This window comes from Carcharodon carcharias, chromosome 9, assembly GCF_017639515.1.
Source record: "Carcharodon carcharias isolate sCarCar2 chromosome 9, sCarCar2.pri, whole genome shotgun sequence".
Classification (NCBI taxonomy): domain Eukaryota; kingdom Metazoa; phylum Chordata; class Chondrichthyes; order Lamniformes; family Lamnidae; genus Carcharodon; species Carcharodon carcharias.
The window spans coordinates 21,151,400-21,173,083 of NC_054475.1; the positions used below are offsets into that span (position 1 = coordinate 21,151,400).

The window sequence follows — 21,684 nt, forward strand, 5'->3', positions numbered from 1 at the left end:
TCACCTCCTGACTCCCCAAAGCCTGTTCATCATCACAAGGCACAAGTCAGGAGTGTGATGGTTTACTCCCCACTTGCCTGGATGATTGCAGTTCCATCAATGCTCAAGAAGCTTGACGCCATGCAGGACAAAGCAGCCCGCTTGATTAGCACCTGATCCACAAACATTCACTCCCTCCACCACCTATAGCAGCAGTGTGTACCATCTATAAGATGAACTGCAGGAATTTGCCAAGGCCCCATAGACAGCACCTTGCAAACCCACAACCACCATCATCTCGAAGGACAAGGGCAGCAGATACATGGGAACACCACCACCTAGAAGTTCGCCTCCAAGTCACTCAGCATCCTGACCTGGAAATATATTGCCGTTCCTTCACTGTCACTAGGTCAAAATCCTGGAACTCCCTCCCTAACAGCAGTGTAGGTGTACCTACGCCACATGGGCTACAGCGGTTCAAGAAGGCAGCTCACCACCTCCTCAAGGGCAATTAGGGATAGGCAATAAATGCTGACCTAACCAACAACACCCACATCCCATAAATTAATTTTTAAAAATTGGAAGGGGGTTGGCAATAGATTTCAAGCTCTATTGGTGAGGGGTTGGGCAGGGAAAGAGGTGGGCTGTAATCTGGCTTATTGGTGCAGCATCTTCAGAATTTTGAGAGTCAGGAGGTGAGTTACTTGCTGCAGGATTCCCAACCTCTGACCTGCTCTTGTAGCCACAGTATTCATATGGCTTGTCCAGTTCAGCTTTTGGTCAATGGTAATCCCATACTGTTTATAATGTGTTCTGGATCTATATATATCAGGTTTGAACAAAAAGCAGTGGAATCAAAGTTTGCTGATAATATCAAACTGAAATGCATCAACTGTCAAGAAAAAGGCAGGAACACAAACAGACTAGGAAAATGGGCTATTAAATAACAAATGCAATTTAATATGGAAAAACGTGATGCAATATTTTCAGCAAAAGTAAGCAATATATCTTAAATGGGATAGATTTCCATTACACATGGGGAGCCAAAAAACCTATGAGCTGAATTTTCCCCCCATCGGGGGGGTTGAGCAGGGGTGAGCATGAACCCGATCGGTGCCCCTGATCAGGGACGCGCAGCTATTTTACATGGCCGGGCCAATTAATGTGCCTCAGGGAGATTAATTTGACGTGTAAATTTAAATAAAGGGAAATAAAATCTATTAAAACATGTCCCATCATGTGACACTGTCACATGAACTGGGACATGTGAAAGAATTATTTTTAAAACCCTTCATGAAACCTCATCCTGCCGGTGAATGGGGTTTCATGAAAAATGCGATGGCTGCCTGGGCTCTTCACCTGTCCGCCAACCTTAAGGTTGGACGGGCAGCTCAGCTAATTGGATTAATTACTATTTAAATGGCCTTAGGCCTTTGACAGCCAAGTCGGCTGCATGCCCGCCGAACTGAAAATCTAAATGATGCGCAGTGATATTGGGACACCCGCCCAACGTCACCATGCGTCATTTTACGTGTCGGCGAATGGGCCTCAACCCCGCTCACCAACCAGAGAATTCTGTCCTATGTGTGTAAATTAATAAATCCTCCAAGAGAGTAATATTGGAGATTTGACACTAAATTGGTCGTCTCATTCAGAGAGCCCAGATGGATGACTGTTGCAAGCTAAGGATCACATTGGTGTATAAAATGACGCTACTGGACCTTTGATATCTCTACACTTGACTATTCCAATGCACTTCAGGTCATTGTCTCAACTGTGCGGGAGGAGGACCCCTGGGACAGCCAGTCAGCAGCACTAGAGGAGAGTGTGAGAGGAGGACCATGGGACAGGCAGTCAGCAGCACCTAGAGGAGTGTGCAAGAGGAGGACCCCTGGGACAGCCAGTCAGCAGCACTAGAGGAGAGTGTGAGAGGAGGACCATGGGACAGGCAGTCAGCAGCACCTAGAGGAGTGTGCAAGAGGAGGATGTTGGAACAGGCAGTCAGCAGCACCTAGAGGAGAGTGCAAGAGGAGAACCCTGGGACAGGCAGTCAGCAGCACCTAGAGGAAAGAGGAGGACCCTGGGACAGGCAGCCAGCAGCACCTAGAGGAGAGTGCAAGAGGAGGACCCTGGGACAGGCAGTCAGCAGCACCTAGAGGAGAGTGCAAGAGGAGGACCCTGGGACAGGCAGTCAGCAGCACCTAGAGGAGAGTGCAAGAGGAGGACCCTGGGACAGGCAGTCAGCAGCACCTAGAGGAGAGTGCAAGAGGAGGACCCTGGGACAGGCTGTCAGCAGCACTAGAGGAGAGTGTGAGAGGAGGACCATGGGACAGGCTGTCAGCAGCACCTAGAGGATCTAGTCTATCTAGAAGATTCAGTATTTAGTCTATACTCAAGTAGGAATAAGAGTAAAATAAAAGGGTCCATATTCTATTCAGTTAAGATATATCTGGGGAGCTCAGTCCCTTGATTTGCACATCCTGCGCTATGTGGGAAATCCTAGACGCTCCTGGTTGTCTGGATGACCATGTGTGCAGGAGGTGCCTCCGGCTGAAGCAACTTGAGCTCCAGCTCTTGGAGCTTGGGCAACAGCTGGGGGATCTGCAGTGCATTCACGAGGCTGAGAGGTTTGTGGACAGCACGTTTCAGGACATGGTCATCCCGCAGCTTAAGGAAGTGCAAGCAGAGAGGGAATGGGTGACCGCCAGACAGAAGAAGGGGACCAGGCAGGTAGTGAGGGAATCCCTTGAGTGCGTCTCACTCGCAAACCATTTCTCAGCCTTGGAAAATGGTGAGTGACGGTTCCTCTGTGGAGACCAAGCAGAGCCAAGGCCATGGCACATGGGTGATTCAGCTACTCAGTGGGGGGAAGAAGTGTGGAAGGGCAATCGTGGTAGGGGATTCATTAGTGAGGGAAGTAGACAGGTGCTTCTGTGACCGTAGACATGAATCCAGAATGGTATGTTGCCTCCCGGGTGCCAGGGTCAAGAATGTCACGGAACGGCTGCAGGACATTCTGAAGGGGGAGGGTGAACAGCCAGAGGTTGTGGTCATTGTTGGGACCAACGACATAGGAAGAGAGAGAAATGAGGTCCTGCCAGCAGACTTTAAGGAGTTTAGGTAGGAAACTGAAAAGCAGGACTTCAAAGGTAGTAATCTCCGGATTACCCCTGGTGCCATGCAGTAGTGAGTATAGGAACAGAAGGATAGAGCAGATGAAAGTGTGGCTGGAGAGATGGTGCAGGAGGGAGGGCTTTAGATTCCTGGGGCATTGGGACTGTTTCTGGGCCCTGTACAAGTTGGACGGGTTATATGTGAACAGGAACAGGACCGACATCCTCGCAGGGAGATTTGCTAATGCTGTTGGGGTGGATTTAAACTAAATTGGTGGGGGATGGGATCCTGAAAAGTAATTCAGTGGGGAGAGAAGCTGAGATGGAATTAGAAGTTAAAACGCTAGTGAGTGAGTCTGGAAGGCAGATAAAACATAGGCTAGATAAGAAAGAGTTTAGCAAGGCTAAATGGAATATATTTTAATGCAAGGAGGTGGAGGAATAAGACAGACGAGCCGAGGGCACAGATAGGCATGTGGGAGTATGATCTCATAGCTATGATAGAGATGTGGCTAAAAGGGCAGGATTGGCAGCTCAACATTCCTGGTTATCGGGTATTCAGATGAGATACAGAGAGGGATAGAAGAGAGGGTTCACAATATTATTCAAGGAGTCAATTATAGCAATGAGGAGGAATGAGATCCTGGAAGGATCATCAAATGAGGCCATATGGGTAGAAGTAGAACAAACAAAAAGGGCTAGCATGCTGTTGGGTGTGTACTATAGGCCCCCAAACAGTCAGAGAGAGATAGATGATCAAATATGTAACCAAATTTCAGAGAAGTGTAAGAATAATAAGGCAGTAATAGTAGGGGATTTTAACTACCCAAACATTAACTGGGCAAGGTAGGGAGGGAGTCATCCAGAACTTTTTTAGCCAGTATGTAGAAAAGGAAGGGAGCAATTCTGAACCTAATGTTTGGAAATGAGCCCGGGCAGGTGGAAGGTATATCAGTAAGGGAGCATTTTGGAGATAGTGACCATAACTCAGTTAGATTTAGGATAGTTATGGAAAAGATTAAGGTTGGGCCGGGAATAAAAGTTCTAAACTGGGGAAAGGCTGATCTTACTAAGATGAGATACGATTTGGCCCAAGTGGACTGGGAGCAGCTACTTGCAGATAAAACTGTGTCAATGTAGTGGGGGGCATTCAAGGAGGAAATAGCGAGAGTACAGGGCAAGTATGTTTCCGTGAAGACAAAGGAAAGGAACCAAGTCCAGGGAACCCTGGATGTCGAAGGACATAAAAGTTCGGATTAAGAAAAAACACTGAGGGCTCGATATGGCAGAGTGCCTAGAGGAGTATAAAAAGTGCAGTGGGGAACTTAAAAAAGGAAATTAGGAAAGCTAAGATAGTGCATGAGAAAGCATTATTGGGTAGAATAAAGGAAAACCTGAAGGGGTTTTTTTAAGCATATAAAGAGCATGAGAATAACTAGGGAAAGTGTAGGGCCAATTAGGGACCATAGAGGTAATGTGTCTGTGGACCTGGAATGCATGGGTACAGTCCTCAATGAATACTTTAGGTCAGTCTTCACATTGGAAAAGGACGACGCAGGTATAGACATCATGGTGGAGGACTGTGAAATATTAGAGGAAATTAACAGGGAAAGGGGAGGTACTAGAGGGTTTAGTAACCTTAAAAGTGGATAAATCCACAGGCCTGGATTAGATATATCCCTGGCTGTTGAGGGAGGCAAGAGTAGAGATATCAGGGGTCCTGGCAGTAATTTTCAAATCCTCTCTGGCCACAGATGAGGTGCCAAAGGACTGCTAACTGCTGTCCAATAATTAAAAAATGGAGGAAGGGATAGACCAGGAAATTTCAAGCCAGTCAGTCTAACCTTGGTGGTGGGGAAGTTACTAGAAAAAATTCTGAGCGACAGAATAAATCGCACTTGGAGAGACACAGATTAATCAGGGATAGTCAGCATGGATTTGTTAAAGGGAAGTTGTGTTTGACAAATTTGATTGAATTTTTTGAAGAGGTAACCAGGAGTGTTGATGAGGGTAATGCATTTAATGTGGTCTGCATGGACCTTAACAAGGCTTTTGATAAGGTCCCTCATGGCAGACTGGTCAAAAAAATAAGAGCCCATGGGATCCAAGGCAAAGTGGCACATTGGATCCAAAATTGGCTGAGAGGCAGGAAGCTGAGGGTGATGTTTCTGTGACTGGAAGTCTGTTTCCATTGGGGTTCCAGAGCTTGGTGCTGGGGCCCTTGCTGTTTGTGGTGTACATAAATGATTTGAACTTAAATGTAGGGAGTATGATCAAGAAGTTCGTGGATGACATGAAAATTGCTAGGGTGGTAAATAGTGAGGAGGATAGCTGTAAACTGCAGGAGGATATCAATGGACTGGTCAGGTGGGCAGAGCAGTGGCAAATGGAATTCAACCCAGAAGAGTGTGAAGTATTGCACTTGGGGAGGACTAACAAGGCAAGATATAACACTATGATGGGTAGGACCCTGGAAAGTACTGAAGATCAGAGGGACCTTGGTGTGCATAATCCACAGATCCCTGAGGGTAGCATAAGCTGGTTAAGACGACATATGGGATATTTGCCTACATTAGCCGAAACATAGAATATAAGAGCAGGGAGCTTATGCTGGAACTGTATAAAATGCTGGTTAGGCCACAGCTGGAGTACTGCATGCAGTTCTGGTCACCACATTATAGGAAGGATGTGATTGCACTGGAGAGGGTGCAGAGATTTATCAGGATGCTGCCGGGGCTGGAGAATCTGAGCTACGAGGACAGATTGGATAGGCTGGGGTTGTTTTCTTTGGAGCAACAAAGGTTGAGAGGAGACTTGATAGAGGTGTATAAGATTATGAGGAGCATAGATAGGGTGGATAGGAAGGCACTTTTTCCATTAGTAGAAGGGTCAATAACCAGGGGGCATAGGTTTAAGGTAAGAGGTAGAAGGCTAAGAGGGGAGTTGAGGAGAAATTTTTTCACCCAGAGGGTGGTGGGAGTCTGGAACTCTCTGCCTGAAAGAGTGGCTGAGTCAGGAACTCGTAACATTTAAGAAGTAGTTATATATTCACTTGCATAGCCATAGCCTCCAGGGCTATGGGCCAAACTCTGGAAAATGGGATTCGTGTCGTCAGATCTTTGTTGAGCGGTGCAGACATGACGGGCTGAATGGCCTGCTTCTGTGCTGTAAATGTCGATGAGTCTACCACCCTCAGCAAACTTAAGTTCATCCAAAATTCTGATGCACACATCCTAACTCAACCAAGGTCCATTCACCCTTATCTAGATTGGTTCCCAAACAACGATGCCTCGATTTTAAAATGCTCAACCTTGTTTGCAAATTCCTACATGGCCTTACCGCTCCTTAGCTCTAATCCCCAACCCTCCAAGATCTCTGCACTTTTCTGCAGCTCTGGCTGCTTGCCAATTCTCAATTTTAATCACTCCACCATTGGCAGTTGTGTCCTCAACTCAGTTCGTTCCAAGTTCTGGAATTACCGCCCCAAATCTCTCTGCCGCTCTATCCTCCTTTATGATCCTAGTTAAGACCTACTTCTTTGGCTAACCTTTCATCCACCTGCCCTATTACCTCATGTGGCTCAGTGTCAGACCGTGTTTGATAACGCTCCACTGAAGAACAAAAGATTTTACTACATTAAAGGCACTCGATAAATGTATGTTATCGTTACGTTTACAGTGAATTTCTGAGCACTTTAAAAGGTGCTTTATTCTTCATCTAAAGGTGCATTTACACTCCCATGGTCGTCAGAGTCAAGAAGTTTCTCTTCAAATCACAGCGTATGAATGCTGCCTTATTCAGGGGTTGACCAATGTGACACTTGGCTTGTAACAGTCATCCATCAGGGCCCTCTGAATGAGATGACCAATTTAGTGATAATCACCCATTTGAGACTGAAGCAGAGGAAAACCTCAAGGCGGGAAAGCCTTAATCCACTTGCTGGAGAATCAGTTCGGTCCTGAACACCCAATTTCCACTCCACAGGTTTAGCATTGGCACAAAGATTGGCACTGATGTAAAATGTGCAGTTGTAAATGGACCCAGTTGTATTATATCTGAGCAGCTAGTGCTTAATGCTGCCATTGCTTCTAAATAGTGAGTTTGCCATTTAAGGTTTATATCATTACAATATCCATTTTAGAGATAATAAGACAAACGTTTTCTTGTTTATCATCAAATTCTTATGGATTACAATCCATGAGCTATAGCATGTGAATTAGTGAGCTTATCTTTGATCCTAAGAAGAGTGCACACAGTATATAATGCAATTACTTATGATACTAAACAATTACAAATAATTTAAGGTACAAGAGATAAAACAACTATAAGCATGCTCTGGAATACCATTCTTTTTAGTTACTATTCTGTTTTAAAATGATGAATGATATTCTGAATTAGCTTGGTCAAGGATTACTTCATGTTAAGGTGTGGGTGGGTATGGGGAAGGACATTTAGTGATTTCAAACGACAGCTCAAATAGTTAGAAAATTTGCAATTTAGTTTTGTATTTTATCCACCCACATTTTACTGAAATCAACACTGAATCCTATGACATATTCCCACATTTTAAATATTCATCTTCATTACATAATAACCACAGCATTCTGAAATGTTCAGTTCTTGCAATTTTTATTATAAGACTACTTACATTTTTACAGCATCTGATCACGTTGAAATGATTCTTACTTTTGATGTGGAGAAATTTGCTACGTAGGCCTCGGGAACTGGGATAACTCAGATACACTAGTTAGTAATGAAGCTTCGGGATCCCCCATGTATTTCATTGTTCCATCAGCAAATTACTTCCTGTGGCTTTTTTTTTTAACCAACTTACGAAGTTCACAAGTACTTTTCAGTTAGGGTGAACTGCAACAGTACTGCAGATTCTTCAGGAGGAATAGTTTAATACAAAAATGCATAGCAACTTGATGTTTAGTACATATTTAGTAGAAAGTTAGGTATCATAAATTAAATAACAAATTAACAAGAATAGGTATCGGCAGTGATTTTATTGCTGTGACCGGATTCCTTGCTGTAACTATTACCATGTCATCGCTTCTTCTTGCCAGATTTTGGGGCTTTGTCCAAGCCAGTAATATACTTTGTAGGGATCTTGTACTCCTCTGCAATACAATCATGAAACAAGTGTCAGACTGAACAAAATGATTCTCAGAACACTTTTTCCTTGTGGTTAGTTACGAAGGTGCCAACATAGCGTAAACTGAATAAATGTATTACATTTAATTAAAACATCACACTTAATATAAAATTTAACAACTGGTACACACAGTAATTAACATATGGTAATGGATTGTATTTATAGGCTAGTAATGGGGAGTACTTTATAAGGAAATTACTTGCGTTTCCCATTCACCAATAGAGTATTCCCCTTTAAATAAAAATCAAAGGGACCAGTGCAGGTCTTTGCCTTCCTTTTCTCCCCCAAGTGTCCACTTCTGAGATCCATGGTTTCTTAAATGGCAAACCCCAAATTATTATCCTGTTTTATGTAAAGATAGCTTTGCTTAATATGTGTTAACCTCATTATTTTCCCAAACTACATTTAATCCGGTTAAAAAAGAGCCCTTTGGTGACTGTGCCATTACGCCTACATTATATTTTATATTGTCAGAATTCATCATGCTTCATGAAGTTTACAATGATGATGAATGCATATAGTTTAAAAGAATGCATAGATTACACAAAATTCTATGGTCTTGGGAATTAAAGAAATTGTTTTATTTTACTCGTGCATGTTTTATTTTAAGTGAAAGTGCAGTACTTGCCTGTTAGGAGCTTGGCAATATGATTAACCTGGTTGCCTTGAACCTGAAGGGCCATCTTGTCCTTAGTACCAGGGACTTGATTTATAGTTACGCTGGCCTGAGCTTTTTGCTGAAGGGCATTTCCCAAGATCTGAGGATCCAAGCCAAACGCGTCAAGGTTTTTAATAATCGTTACCTGCCAAAAACACAAATAAAGCAATAGATTGCAGTAAAAGAATAACTTACATCTTTAAAATCCAAGGCACTTCAAAGAAGCGTAAACAGACAAAGAAGGACGGAGAGCCAAAGAAGATATTTTTATTAAAAAACAGGATTACAAAGCAAGAGAGATACATGGAGAGATGAGGGTATTTAGGAAGGCAATTACAGGCTGAGATGGCTAATGGCACGGCAGTCAGCAAAGGAGTTGAGGCAGTGAAACACACAAGTGTCAGCAGTCGGAGGAATGGAGAGTTCTTGGGGAGGTAGAAGTGAAGTGGGGGTGGTAGATGTAGGGTTGAAGAAGGTTATAGACAGAAAAAAAATCATGATGGGATATAAACAGAGATGGGAATTTCAAAATGGATGCACTGGAATCCTGTGCAGGTCAGCAAGGTCTAGTGTAGCGAGTGGACCTTAGTGAGGGATAAGACATGGTCAACAGAATTTTTAGAAGAGCTGAAAAAGCAGGCTTATCCAAGAGGGATTCAAATCCGAGATGATGACAAGTAGAAAGGTCAGGAATAGTAATGAGTTGCGGTAGGAATTGGAGTGTTGGAAAATACCCAAGAGAGACAAACAAAGGTGGCATGACTGAGAGAAATAGTAATGGAGACAGTTAATGAAGGTAGTACAGTTCACGTGTATACGTCAAAAGCCTTTTGCAGGTCCAAAGTATCACATGATAGATTTATTAGCAAAATTAAAGCCTGTGGAATTAAAGGGACAGTGGCAGCATGAATACAAAACTAGCTAAAAGATAGAAAGCTGAGTAGGGGTGACCGGTTGTATTTCCAGATTGGAGGGAGCTATACAATGGTGCTCCCATGGGATCAGTATTAGGTCACTGCTCTTTTTGATATATATTATCGATCCAAACTTGGGTATACTGGGCATGATTTCAACGTTTGCAGATGAAAATGTGGTAAGTAATGAGGAGGGCAATAACAGATTTCAGGAGGTCAGGCAGGCTGGTGAAATGAGCAGACAGGCGGCAAATTAAATTTAACGCAAAGAAAAGTGTAAAGGAATGCACTTTGGCAAGAAGAATGCGGGGCGGCAGTATGAATTAAATGGTACAATTTTAAAAGAGAAGCAGGAACAGAGTCCAGGGGATGTATGTACACAAATCTTTCTAGGTGGCAGGACAGTTGAGAAGAGTGTTAAAAAATACATATGGGGCAGAATTTTTCATCCCACGGGTGGGCACATGCCCGGCCCGAACAGTGCGCAATGGCATCAGGCAAGTGTGCTGACGTCATCGCGCAGTCTCGCGATCATTCGGTTGGCGGGCGGACGAATAGGCCAGACGGCCTTTGCATTTTTACGAAACCTCATCCACAGGCAGGATGATGTTTCCAAAGGTCACTAAAAAAAAAATTTTTAACATCAGTTTTTACATGTACTGAGTCGCATGTGGGGACATGTTTATATTATTTGTAAAACGTTAATTTTTGTATTTAAAATTCTTCAGCTTCCCGGGGCAGCTCTGTGCCTTCAAGGAGCTTTCAGTGCGCACCCCCTCGCACATGCGGAGGCTTCAGCGCTCGCGCTCCTCCTGACCCCACCCCGGCAGCGCTGAGAGTTTCAGCGTGCCTTTCACCCCGGCTGGCCGTCAATTGACCAGCCAGCGTGAAATCACGGTCGGGACCTGATCGTGGGCAGCGGTCCGTTTCGCAGTCACTCCCAAGCCCGCCCACCGCACCCGCCCGACGAGGGAAAAATCCTGCCCGTGGTATTCTTGGCATTATTAGTAAAGGAATGGAGTACAAAAGCAAGGAGGTTATGCTAAATCTTCATAAAACACTGGTTAGACCTCAGCTGGCGTATTGTGTTAAATTCCGGGTACCACACTTTAGGAAGGATGTCAAGTCCTTAGAGAGGATGCAGAAGTGATTTATGAGAATGGCATTACGGGTAAGTTATGTGGAGAAACTGGAAAAGCTGAGATTGTTCTCCTTACAACAGAGGAGATTAAGAGAAGATTTGCTAGTGGTGTTCAAAATTATGAAAGGCTTTGATAGAGTAAATAAAGAGAAGTGTTGATAACCAGAGGGCACAGGTTTAAGTGATTGGTAAAAGAAGCAATTTTTGCGATCAGGAATGCACTGCCCAAAAGGCTGGTGGAAGCAGATTAAACAGGAACATTCAAAGGGAACTGGATAAATACTTGAAGGTAAAAAAAAAATACAGGGCTTTGGGGAAAGAGCAGGGGAGTGAAATTGAATGTAAAGCTCTAACAAAAAGCCAAAACAGTCGTGATGATTTGAATGGCTTCCTTGTGTGTTGTATCATTCTATGATTCTGGGTCAGAAGCAGAAGTTATCTTTCCCCTCAAGCAGTAAACAAAATGCAGGAAAGATAGTTACATTTCTGTACTTCGCAGTCATTGAAATACTAGCAGAGGCTTGAGAGTGAAAGTGAAATCATATGGCTATAATAGCAATAATTCTGATATGATGTAGATGGGAGGAAGGCAAGAGTGTACAAAGGTAGCTGAAGATCAACAGCTACATTTTCTACCTGAAGGTTAACTCAACATACGCAAAATGGATATACCCTATAGTAACCACAGCAAGAGAGTAATGGGCAAAAAAAAAAATCGGGCAAGATATACTGAGAATGAGGCAGTATTCATTCCTGGAGGCTAAATTAGATACAATTCCTATAAAAATTAAGCAAGCCTCCTATGCACATAGAATATAGTGCAACAAGCACTGCATTCCATGTCAAGACTGCTGTGAACCAAATACATCCTAGGCATCTAAGATAATGACAAACAGTAACTCTGTATCTAAATTTTGTATCAAACACTAATACTTCTTCAGTTCCTATTTCATGTGGCATCTTCAAATTAGAACAAATGACAATAGTAAGAAAAAGAATTGTAAAGAAAATTCACAACCTTAAATGCATACTGGAAACTTCAAATTTCACAAAAAATTAACACAGTAAAAATGCAGTGAATAAACTAAGTCATTCAGGTGATGATGTCCAATTCCCTCGACTTGATTCTAACTCACTGAGAAGTATCCATTATAGTCCCTCTGATAAATGGTTTTTCAGCTACTGACCTTTTTGTTTGAAGCGCGCTGCACTACATCAATGTTAATGGGTTTAATTTCACCCTTTCGAACAATTGGCTTTTGTCCAGGAAAAGTCACTTCATGACATTGCTGCATCCTCTCCAGGCACCTGCGAAACAAACTCGAGCTGTAATTCACTACAGCAGCAAATCAGACCAAGCACAACATTTGATTAAAGATTGATTAAACTCATCTCTTTGAGGGCAGTTACTGACAGCTCCCACAATATTAGTAATGCTATTTTTGCATGCTTGAATACAACATATTTTAAAAGTAAAATTAAAGAATGTTTCCTAATGTTTTTGAAGGATCTGAAGAAATTGAAGAATGCCCAGAACAAAACTTGGAAACAGATTGAGATATTTTTTAAAGAACACACAGCTTATTCACATTGGCTCCTGGTCCCGCAAGGCCTGAAATTCAATACTTTCATCATGCTTCCAAATAATATAATCTTATTCAGCCTTACAACAGTCTGAGAATGTATCACACTGACAATTCTGGCCTCTTGTGCAATCCCCATTCCCTATGTGCCTCCACTGGTGGCTCTGTCTTCAGCCATCCAACACTGATCTTTGGAATTCTCTCTGTAAGCATTCCTATCCATAAGACTCTTCTCAGCACCCTCCTCAGCTACTTAGCCAAGATTTTGGTCACCCATCCTAATAGCTCTTTCCTTGTTTCGGCATTGATTGTTATCTGATTACGCTTTATGAGGACCTTCAGAGTTATTTTTTCTATGTTAAAGGCACCAGATAAATACAAGCTGATCTTAATCTTAATGTTGCAATATCTTAGTGGACAACGTTGTAATATTTCAGCCAGAGTGCAGCATTTTAATAGCTCTGCTTACCTGGTAAAGAGGTCATCCCATGTGATTTTAGTTATAGTATGGTGCTCAAATTTTTCCAATATGCAGTCACAAAGAGTAGGATTAATGACTATATAACTGAGGAAACGAGACAAACATGAAACTATCACTTTAAAATGCAGAAATCTCAAAAATCTAATTATATACTTATGGATTGAAACATCATAGATGAAGGTTTACTTTATTAAGAATTAGGCTTTATTTTAAGTTTTAAATGCTAATCCATTCTGATGTCTATCCCTTTCAGGATTATAGCAGCAATTTTACATGACACTTAAATCACAATGTTACTTGCGCTGGTTCTAGCAAATACTAATCTTCTACACGAACGGCAGAATTACCAGGTTTTTGTTTCAGCAACTTATAATTTCAGGGTAAAATACACCAAAATGATAACAAAATAAGTGAGTCAATTAGAGAAAGATGCATCAGATATTAGGTAGTGACTTGCTATAGAGGGAGTGCAGCAAAGGTTTACCTGACATTCCTGGGATAGCGGAACTGACATATGAGGACAGATTGAGTCGATTAGGATTATAGTTGCTGGAGTTCAGAAGAATGAGGGGGGATCTCATAGAAACCTATAAAATCCTAACAGGACTAGACAGGGCCAGGATATTCCCGATGGTGCGGGAGTCCAGAGCCAGTGGTCACAGTCTGAGGATATGGGGTAGACCATTTAGGACTGAGATGAGGAGAAATTTCTTCACCCAGAGAATGGTGAGCCTGTGGAATTCGTTACCACAGACAGTAGTTGAGACCAAAACATTGTATGTTTTCAAGGAGTTAGATATAGCTCTTGGGGCGAAAGGGATCAAAGGTTATGGGGAGAAAGCGGGAGCAGGCTATTGAGTTGGATAATCAGCCATGATCATAATGAATGGTGGAGTAGGCTCGAAGGGCCGAATGGCCTACTCCTGCTCCTAGTTTCTATGTTTCTACACTGTAAAGAAATATAATCAAGTCAAGTAAAATAAAATGGCTGCGTGGTTAATGCAAATAAAATATATTGTACAGCCAATGCATTAAAGAATTTGGCATTATAAACCAGAGGACAAGTATAGCCTTCACACCCCATATTCAAAGCACTTAGTCAATTGTTCTCAATGCTCGACTGAATAACTGAGTTACTCTAATAGCAACCATAATAAAATGTAATTAAAAGAAATGTTTCAGGAGCTGGCAACTAAAAGTTTTATTCAGAAACTCAATAAGAACATAAGAAATAGGAGCAGGAGATTGCCATTTGTCTCTTTGAGCCTGCTCCGCCATTCAATAACATGGCTGATCTGATGCTGGCCTCAACTCCACTTTCCTGCTGCCACCCCACCTCCTCCCATAACCCCGACTCCCTTGTAGATCAAAAATCTGTCTAACTCAGTCCTGAATATATTCAATGACCCAGCTTCCACTGTTCTCTGGGTAGAAAATTCCAAAGATTCACAGTCCTTTGAGAAAAGAACTTCCTCTCCATCTTTGTCTTAAATGGGAAATTCCTTATTCTGAAACTGTGCCCCCTAGTCCTAGATCCTCCCCACTGACATGTGAAACATATGATCAGTAAACCTTCATGGTCAACTACCTTACTTAATTATACATACCTTTATTTTAACAAGTAACAAGGCATATTTAGGCCTTCTAGGTGGTAGAACCTTTGGCCTTTTATAATTACTGTAACTTCTTACATAATAATGTTAATGCTTTCTACCATTATGTTGTCAGAAGTGAAGATTGTTTGTTCTTCCCCAAGTTATTTCTTTTTTTAAGTTACTTTTCAGATTTATATACCATGTGGATGACTTACTTTTTATTGTAGTCGTCTATCAGTTCATTAGACTTTATATAATTTGTGATGATACTTCTAACATCTGCATTTGAGAGGGTTGCATCTTTTCTAAACAGGATGAAAACAAATTTATCAGGAAAGCAAAAACAATAATTCTTTATCTTTGAAGATCATTTCCAATCTGAATCAATCCAGGAGAAAAATTACAGCCCCTTATGAGAAGAGCCAACTATTTCCCCGCCTCCATCAGAAGATTACTGCATTTGCTGATCAGCCATTGTGCGAGCAACCATCATACCTCCACCCCGGCCCCCGCTAACCCCAGTCCTACACCTGCCACTCACTAGCTTGAGCCCATACTCCTCGTCCAGACAGTCATGCGTAACAATTCCGAAGGACTGGGCTCTGAAAAGTAAAGTTGTGGCTCCCCCTACTTCAAGGGAAGGGGGTGTTGGAAATCTGAAATAAAAACTGAAAATGCTAGAAATTTTCAGCAGGTCTGGCAGCATCCATTGAGAGATTTAACATTTCAGGTCTCACGGGGTCATAATGAACTTTAGCAATGTCCCATAGCTACAGTGTGAGTTAGCCTCAGTAACATTTGGCCACACGTCTGCTGGACTGAGTAATACATCGAGATCACCAACATTTCTCAGAGCTCAACATTTCTCTATTGTATATAGAGCACCACCCAAAGATCCACCCGGACTTACAAATTCACGGCTTTGTCATTCACATTCTTCACTTAGCCACTCACTGTGTAAAAGTGCCTGTGTGGCCTGCTCTCATAAAAGAATTTCCATTTTTAGAAAAATGGGTTATTCACACAAACATAGGCAGACTGTGATACACATTTCAGGCAGACAGTTTAACAATACCTACTTGAGACCTGCGTGTTCAAATAGGGGAATTAATTTACTGGAAACACTGCAAAAGGACTTGATCTGAAGTGGTTGGTAGGGTGTCTCTCTCACTCTGTCAATCTTCACCATGTCTTCGCCAGTAGCTGTTTCAGGAACTTTGAAGGACCGCAGGCTGCAACAGAAAATGTAATTCTAAATTGCATGTAATTTTAAATGGCATGCAGGCAATTCTATTTGACAGATATTCTGATGAGTTAGTGTTCCTTTTTTCCCCAGTAGGAAAGGTTTCTGGCAAGATTGAACTCATCATTTTGTAAGTATTTTACTTCTTCAATTTCAATGTGTGTGACTAGAATCGTCAATGAAGATTTGGTTGTGGTTTCAGAGAACTATTGTGCTGGAATCTATCGTTTTTGTCCTCCTTATATTACACAGAATTAAACTTTATAGCACCCTCAGCACAGAACACATGCTTCAGTCCAACTGGGCTATGTTCGTGTTTCTACCCTCCACATGCTTTCTCCTTCTCTAGTTACTACTTTAGCCAACTCTGCCCCCAAATGCCTCGATTCCCTTCCCTCTCATTTACGCATCAATGCTTCAATGTTGTCTGCTTCAATCACTCCTTATGGCAGTTATGTGAGATTTAGAAGAAACTTAGTAAGAAATTCTTCATAATAACCTCTGATAGAATCAGTTCTTTTTAATTTGGCAAACTGATCTATTATTTTAATTTTTAATAATAGCCAAAGTACATTATACTGGCTTCTGCTTGATCTTGATTTTTTTTTTAAATGCATATTTTTTCAATAAAATTAAGAACAGTAAATCTGTAGCTATTTGAATTGAAATAATGCCAAAATATCCAGACCGGTGGAGGATGGGTTTGGAGAGGGAAGTGGAGAAAAGGACTGGAAAAAGAGTCAATTTTCTTACACAAACTATATTTTATATATATTTCTACATTTCCTCATGAATAACTTATGTAATAATCTCTTAATTTGCATAAAATCAGATTTAAATGACAACCTTTCCAAAACCTCAGTTATATATTTTTTGAGTAGACGAAAGCTATAAATTTGCAATATGTGCCTGTTATTTGACATTGAACATCAGCTCACTGTCACTCTTCGCACTTTTTGATTCATGTTACGACAGCAAAGAAACAGATTACACATAGGATTACACCATCCAAAAAGTTTCAATACATGTTCGTTGCTATTGTGGCCAAAACAAAAAAATTTGCTAATGTGATTGAGTTTTACTCAGTTGAAAAACTACGTTTCAGCAAGCAAAACAAAAAGCTTTTTCAGCATAACCCAATTTTTCACTCGTCAGAACAGTGAAGTAAAAGCAGAGTTGTTCTGTTGAAGGGTCATTCGGACTTGAAACATTAACTGTGTTCCTCTCCGCAGATGCTGCCAGGCCTGCTGAGTTTTTCCGGGTATTTTTGTTTTTGTTTTGCAGAATACTTGCTCCACGAACTGCACAAGTGCCACAATCAAAGTTCACAAACCAGAAAGATATGAAACTGAAGACACTTTCTTACAGGTACAGTGTTACTTGGGCAACTCATTGATAGAGAGTGGTTTTGTTTTGAATACCTACTCTGCATGCTTCCAGTTCACAGCAGCAATGCTTTCGACACCTTTCGAGAGTTCCTTCACCTGCACTACCTGCCGTTGCTGCATGGTCTGAAGAAACTTGGAGAGCTGAGGACAAGATTTAAACAGATCACTTCAAAAACTCATGAAAACCACATAATTGATAGCATTGGTAGCATAAGTGATAGCAATAGCACTGGATTCTCATTGAGGAGCCCAGCTATAACATGATGGTGATATTCAGGATTGATGTTAAGAAGCCAATGTTTCAGAGGAGAGTGCAATTATTGCAATAGAGTAATTATATTGATTGTTTCACACCATTACAATGCTTCAACTTCCCAATAACATGTAATTGTAGCATAACTGTGGCCAAATATACATCACTTCACAAGATACAAGATTGCCCAGGATGGATACTCATAACACCAGCTGTGATCTAACTGCATAAAATTTGAGGTCAACTTTAAAACTCAGTTTAATAAAGGCCAACCAGTCTGTTGGATTACTTTTAAACTCACATTAGAATGAGAACTAACACATTAGAAAAGTTATAGCTCATGGAATAAAAAGGGATAGTAGCAACGTAAATACAAAATTTGGCTGGGTAATAAGAAACAGAGGGTAATGGTCAATGGTTATTTTTCAGGCTGGAGGAAGGTTTGTAGTGGAGTTCCCCAGGGGTCAGTATTGGGAACCTTGCTTTTCCTGATATATATTAATGATCTAGATCTTGGTGCGCAGAGGACAATGTCTCAGTATGCGCATGATACAAAACTTGGAAGCATTGTAAACTGTGAGAAGGAGAGTGTAGAACCTCAGAAGGACATAGACAAGTTGGAGGAGTGGGCAGATAGGTGGCAGGTGAAGTTCGATGTGCAGAAGTGTGAGGTGATTAATTTTGGTAGGAAGAATACGGAGAGACAATATAAAATAAGGGGTACAATTCTAAAGCATGTGCAGGAGTAGAGACACCTGGGTGTATATGTGCATTGATCATTGAAGATGGCAGGACAGGTGGAGAAATCAGTTAGTATAGCATAGGCTTTATTAAAAGGGGCAAAGAATACAAGAGCAGAGAGATTATGCTTGCTTATAAAAGACAATAGTTAGACTTCAGCTGGAGTATGGTGTACAGTTCTGGGTGCCACACTATGGGAAGATGTGATCACATTGGAGATTGTGCAGAAGCGGTTTACAAGAAAGGTTCTAGGCATGAGAAATTTGAGCTATGAAGATAGATTGGAGAGGTTGGAACTGTTCTCCTAAGAGGAGATTTGATGGAGGTGTTCAAAATCATGGAGGGGACTGGATGAAGTAACTAGGGAGAAACTGTGCCCATTTGTCAAGGGATCGAGAACAAGAGGGCACAGATTTAAAGTGATTTGCAAAAGAGGCAAATGTGATGTGAGAAAAAACTTTTTCACACAACAAGTGGTTCGGGTCTGGAATGCAATGCCTGGAAGTATGGTGGAGGCAGGTTCAATGGAAGCACTCAAGAGGGCAACAGGTGATTGTTTGAATGGAAACAATGTGTAAGGGTACAGGGAAAAAGCTGGAGAATGGCACTAAGTCATGATGCTCATTTGGAGAGCCGGTGCAGCCATGATGGGCCGAATGGCCTTCTTCTGCACCATGACAATTCTGTGAACAGTCACAGACATCACAGAAATTATTTTGTCACTGCGACATAACACAAAAGGGAAGTGATTAAAAAGGCCCAATGGGAATCTGGGTTTAGTGTACAAGAGCAAAAAGTACAGAAATATGGAAGTGACACTGAATTTGCACAAGACATTTGTAAGTTCACAGTTCACGTTTAGTGTGAAGTTCTGGGCATTCTTTTCTAAAAGACAGAAAAGGCTACAGAAAAGATTCATTGGTATGAAATTTGGAATTAAAGGATATATTTATGAAGAAAGGCTTGAAAATTTCAGTTTTTGTACACTGGAATAGAGAAAGGTAAAGGAGCAGTGGTTCTCAAAATTACCCAAAGCTTTTGAGAAAGTAAATAGTGAAGGATCGTTTTCAATAGTTTGCAAAAGGCATAATTTCAGAGTTATCACTCAAAGAATGAAGGGGGAGGTCAAAATACTTTTCTCATTGAGACCGCTATTAAAATATGGAACATAAATGTTTATTGAGGAAGAGATCATATCATTTAAAAGAAAGTGTATAAGTATTTAAAAAGAACCAAAGAAGGATATGGGTTAACACAGGGGAATGTGATGAGAGCAGATATCTCCAAATGAACATATACCACTGGCATAGGCACAATGCATCAATTGCCTTCTTCTGTGGTGTTAATTCCTATAATTCTACAAAGCTTTTGTAATTTTTCCTATGTTTAGCTGTTGTATAAAACACTTCTATGCATTAACTTACCTTCTTATAACTAGATTTTTTGATGTCTAATTGTCGGCCTTCAGGACTATGCAAAAAGAAAACAGCACAAAAAAAATTAAAACAATTCTGCATAAATTATGGTTTTGGATCTTAGTGAATAACATAGTCATGGATGAACATGGATTCTCATAAGCCAAAGGGACACCATTTTTTTTATAAACAAGATAAAATATTTGACAAAGATTGGCGGAGAAACTCTTTTGTGTGGTGCAGTCAGCAGGCATAGGTCGATTCCCTGGGGCAGGCAGTGCCGCAGGCTGCTATCTATTTGGCCCACTTGGCATTCTTCATTAATATTATTGAATGGCTGCCTGCCCTGGTGAATCGACACAAGTCACTGGGAGTGCTGCTAAAAGTGGTGTTACACGAGCAAATTTATCTTTAAGTGTCTTTTATTGGGGAAGTGAGAAAAGTTGTGTAGGATTTTCATCACAGTGACATGTGATGCAATTATCCAGTTCAGAACAAATTACATTACAGAACAAATTACATTACTCTGTTTGTTCATAAACAAATGAAGATAGATTTGCCAAACATTTTTTCATGATGGTACCGAACTTTTAAAAAGTTGTGAGCTCAATTTGAGATAGACCTAAACTGGTCATTTTCTCTTATTCAGTGGCTGAGGAGAAATTTAGTCCACACCTTACACGCATTTTTTGATATTTCCACAAGCTCTGTTCAGAATAACCATTCTTGTCTGCGCCCAAGTTAAGTGGACTCTTAGTCTTGGCATGGAACAAGGGCTCCAATATTATTCTTTAATGTTTAGGAGGGGAGTTCTGTTCTAAGATAGGCATAAATCAATTTAAAAATGAAGACAATCTTATTCGTTTCTCAAAAAAAAAGTACCAGAATATGTGTCTAATTCTTAGCTAGACTTCTCTCTTCCCAGTCTATTAACAAAAGTAGAAAAAATCCAGGAGGACAGCAATAAGATGCAAGGTCTCTAGTCCTATCAGTTTTTCTTCAATCCATCGCCTCAGTTTCTAAATAAAGTGCAATCCATTGTAGAAAACTTGATTAATCATAAAACAGGAGCTAACTTGAGACTTTGTAAACAAGTCCTTCACTGACCCACCAATGTGGAGTAACAGCTTCAATAGAAGTACAGTACCAATCCAGGTCCATAATGAACGAACGTCATATTGCAATTCAGATTGAATACTACACTTACCAACATGGATATACATGAACCTTGAGGAAGGTGCTTGTAAGCAGTGGCAGATCTGCTTTCTTCACCTTAAATTTCAAAGCATGAAGGAAACACTGTAGAAGGAGCTCATCCATCTGCTCTGTAGAAATAGGAAGGGGAAAATAAAGCTATTTTTGCTCTGTCCATTACAGGACTCAAAATAAGTGCTAGTTTGCTACTAAATTGACATGACGGGTCAGTTAACTGTAAGTACCACTGGCTGCCAAGGCTCTGAGAGAAATTAAACTGAGTGCATAAAATAACAATGGGCAATGTGCCTAATGTTTAATGTGACATCACTACAGAAGACATTTGGCTTTTGTTACTGGCAGCAACCCTTTCCCTTGGACTTTAGTAGCTCTTAGATTTTTTTTTCAAAAAAACATAATTTAATCTGTCCATTTGTTCATTTTAACCCTTTTAATACTGAAATTCTTTTTCAAGCTTTCAAATTTACTTACATTTTACAACAAAACTTCTTGTAGCATTAAACATTGTTGTATAGTCTATTCACATCAACATTGCTTAATTTAAGCTTCCTGACAATTCAATCTTTTATATTCAATTCCTAATTTGCTGTGTTGTCCGTTTAATTCAAATTGTTGGGTTATTCAGCCTTTTTGCATTAGACGGTGACTAAATTGTAAGTGGACTGCAATTTGTAAGAGATATCCTTCTTTGCACAATAGCCAACATTTTGAAAAGTTGGGATGCAAAATTAAATCCTGACCACTGCAGAATTTTGTTTTTTATGAAATAAAAGGATTTATTCGAAAATGACATTCTGTATACCTTTC

General features: G+C 40.9%; 1 protein-coding gene across 2 annotated transcripts in view; it reads right to left on the reverse strand.

Moving 5' to 3' along the window:
* Window positions 1-7,704: 7,704 nt before the first annotated feature.
* eif2d (eukaryotic translation initiation factor 2D) overlaps window positions 7,705-21,684 on the reverse strand; it is a 37,491-nt gene continuing 23,511 nt past the window's right edge. For both annotated transcript variants that reach the window (XM_041196373.1, XM_041196374.1), the window contains 9 exons: window positions 20,870-20,987; window positions 19,672-19,717; window positions 17,291-17,394; window positions 15,702-15,854; window positions 14,838-14,927; window positions 13,016-13,111; window positions 12,151-12,271; window positions 8,879-9,053; window positions 7,705-8,215 (listed from right to left, as the gene is read on the reverse strand). In XM_041196373.1, the coding sequence (XP_041052307.1) occupies window positions 8,142-8,215; window positions 8,879-9,053; window positions 12,151-12,271; window positions 13,016-13,111; window positions 14,838-14,927; window positions 15,702-15,854; window positions 17,291-17,394; window positions 19,672-19,717; window positions 20,870-20,987 (977 nt within the window). In that variant the 3' untranslated portion in view covers window positions 7,705-8,141. The remainder of the gene's footprint in view (window positions 8,216-8,878; window positions 9,054-12,150; window positions 12,272-13,015; window positions 13,112-14,837; window positions 14,928-15,701; window positions 15,855-17,290; window positions 17,395-19,671; window positions 19,718-20,869; window positions 20,988-21,684) is intronic.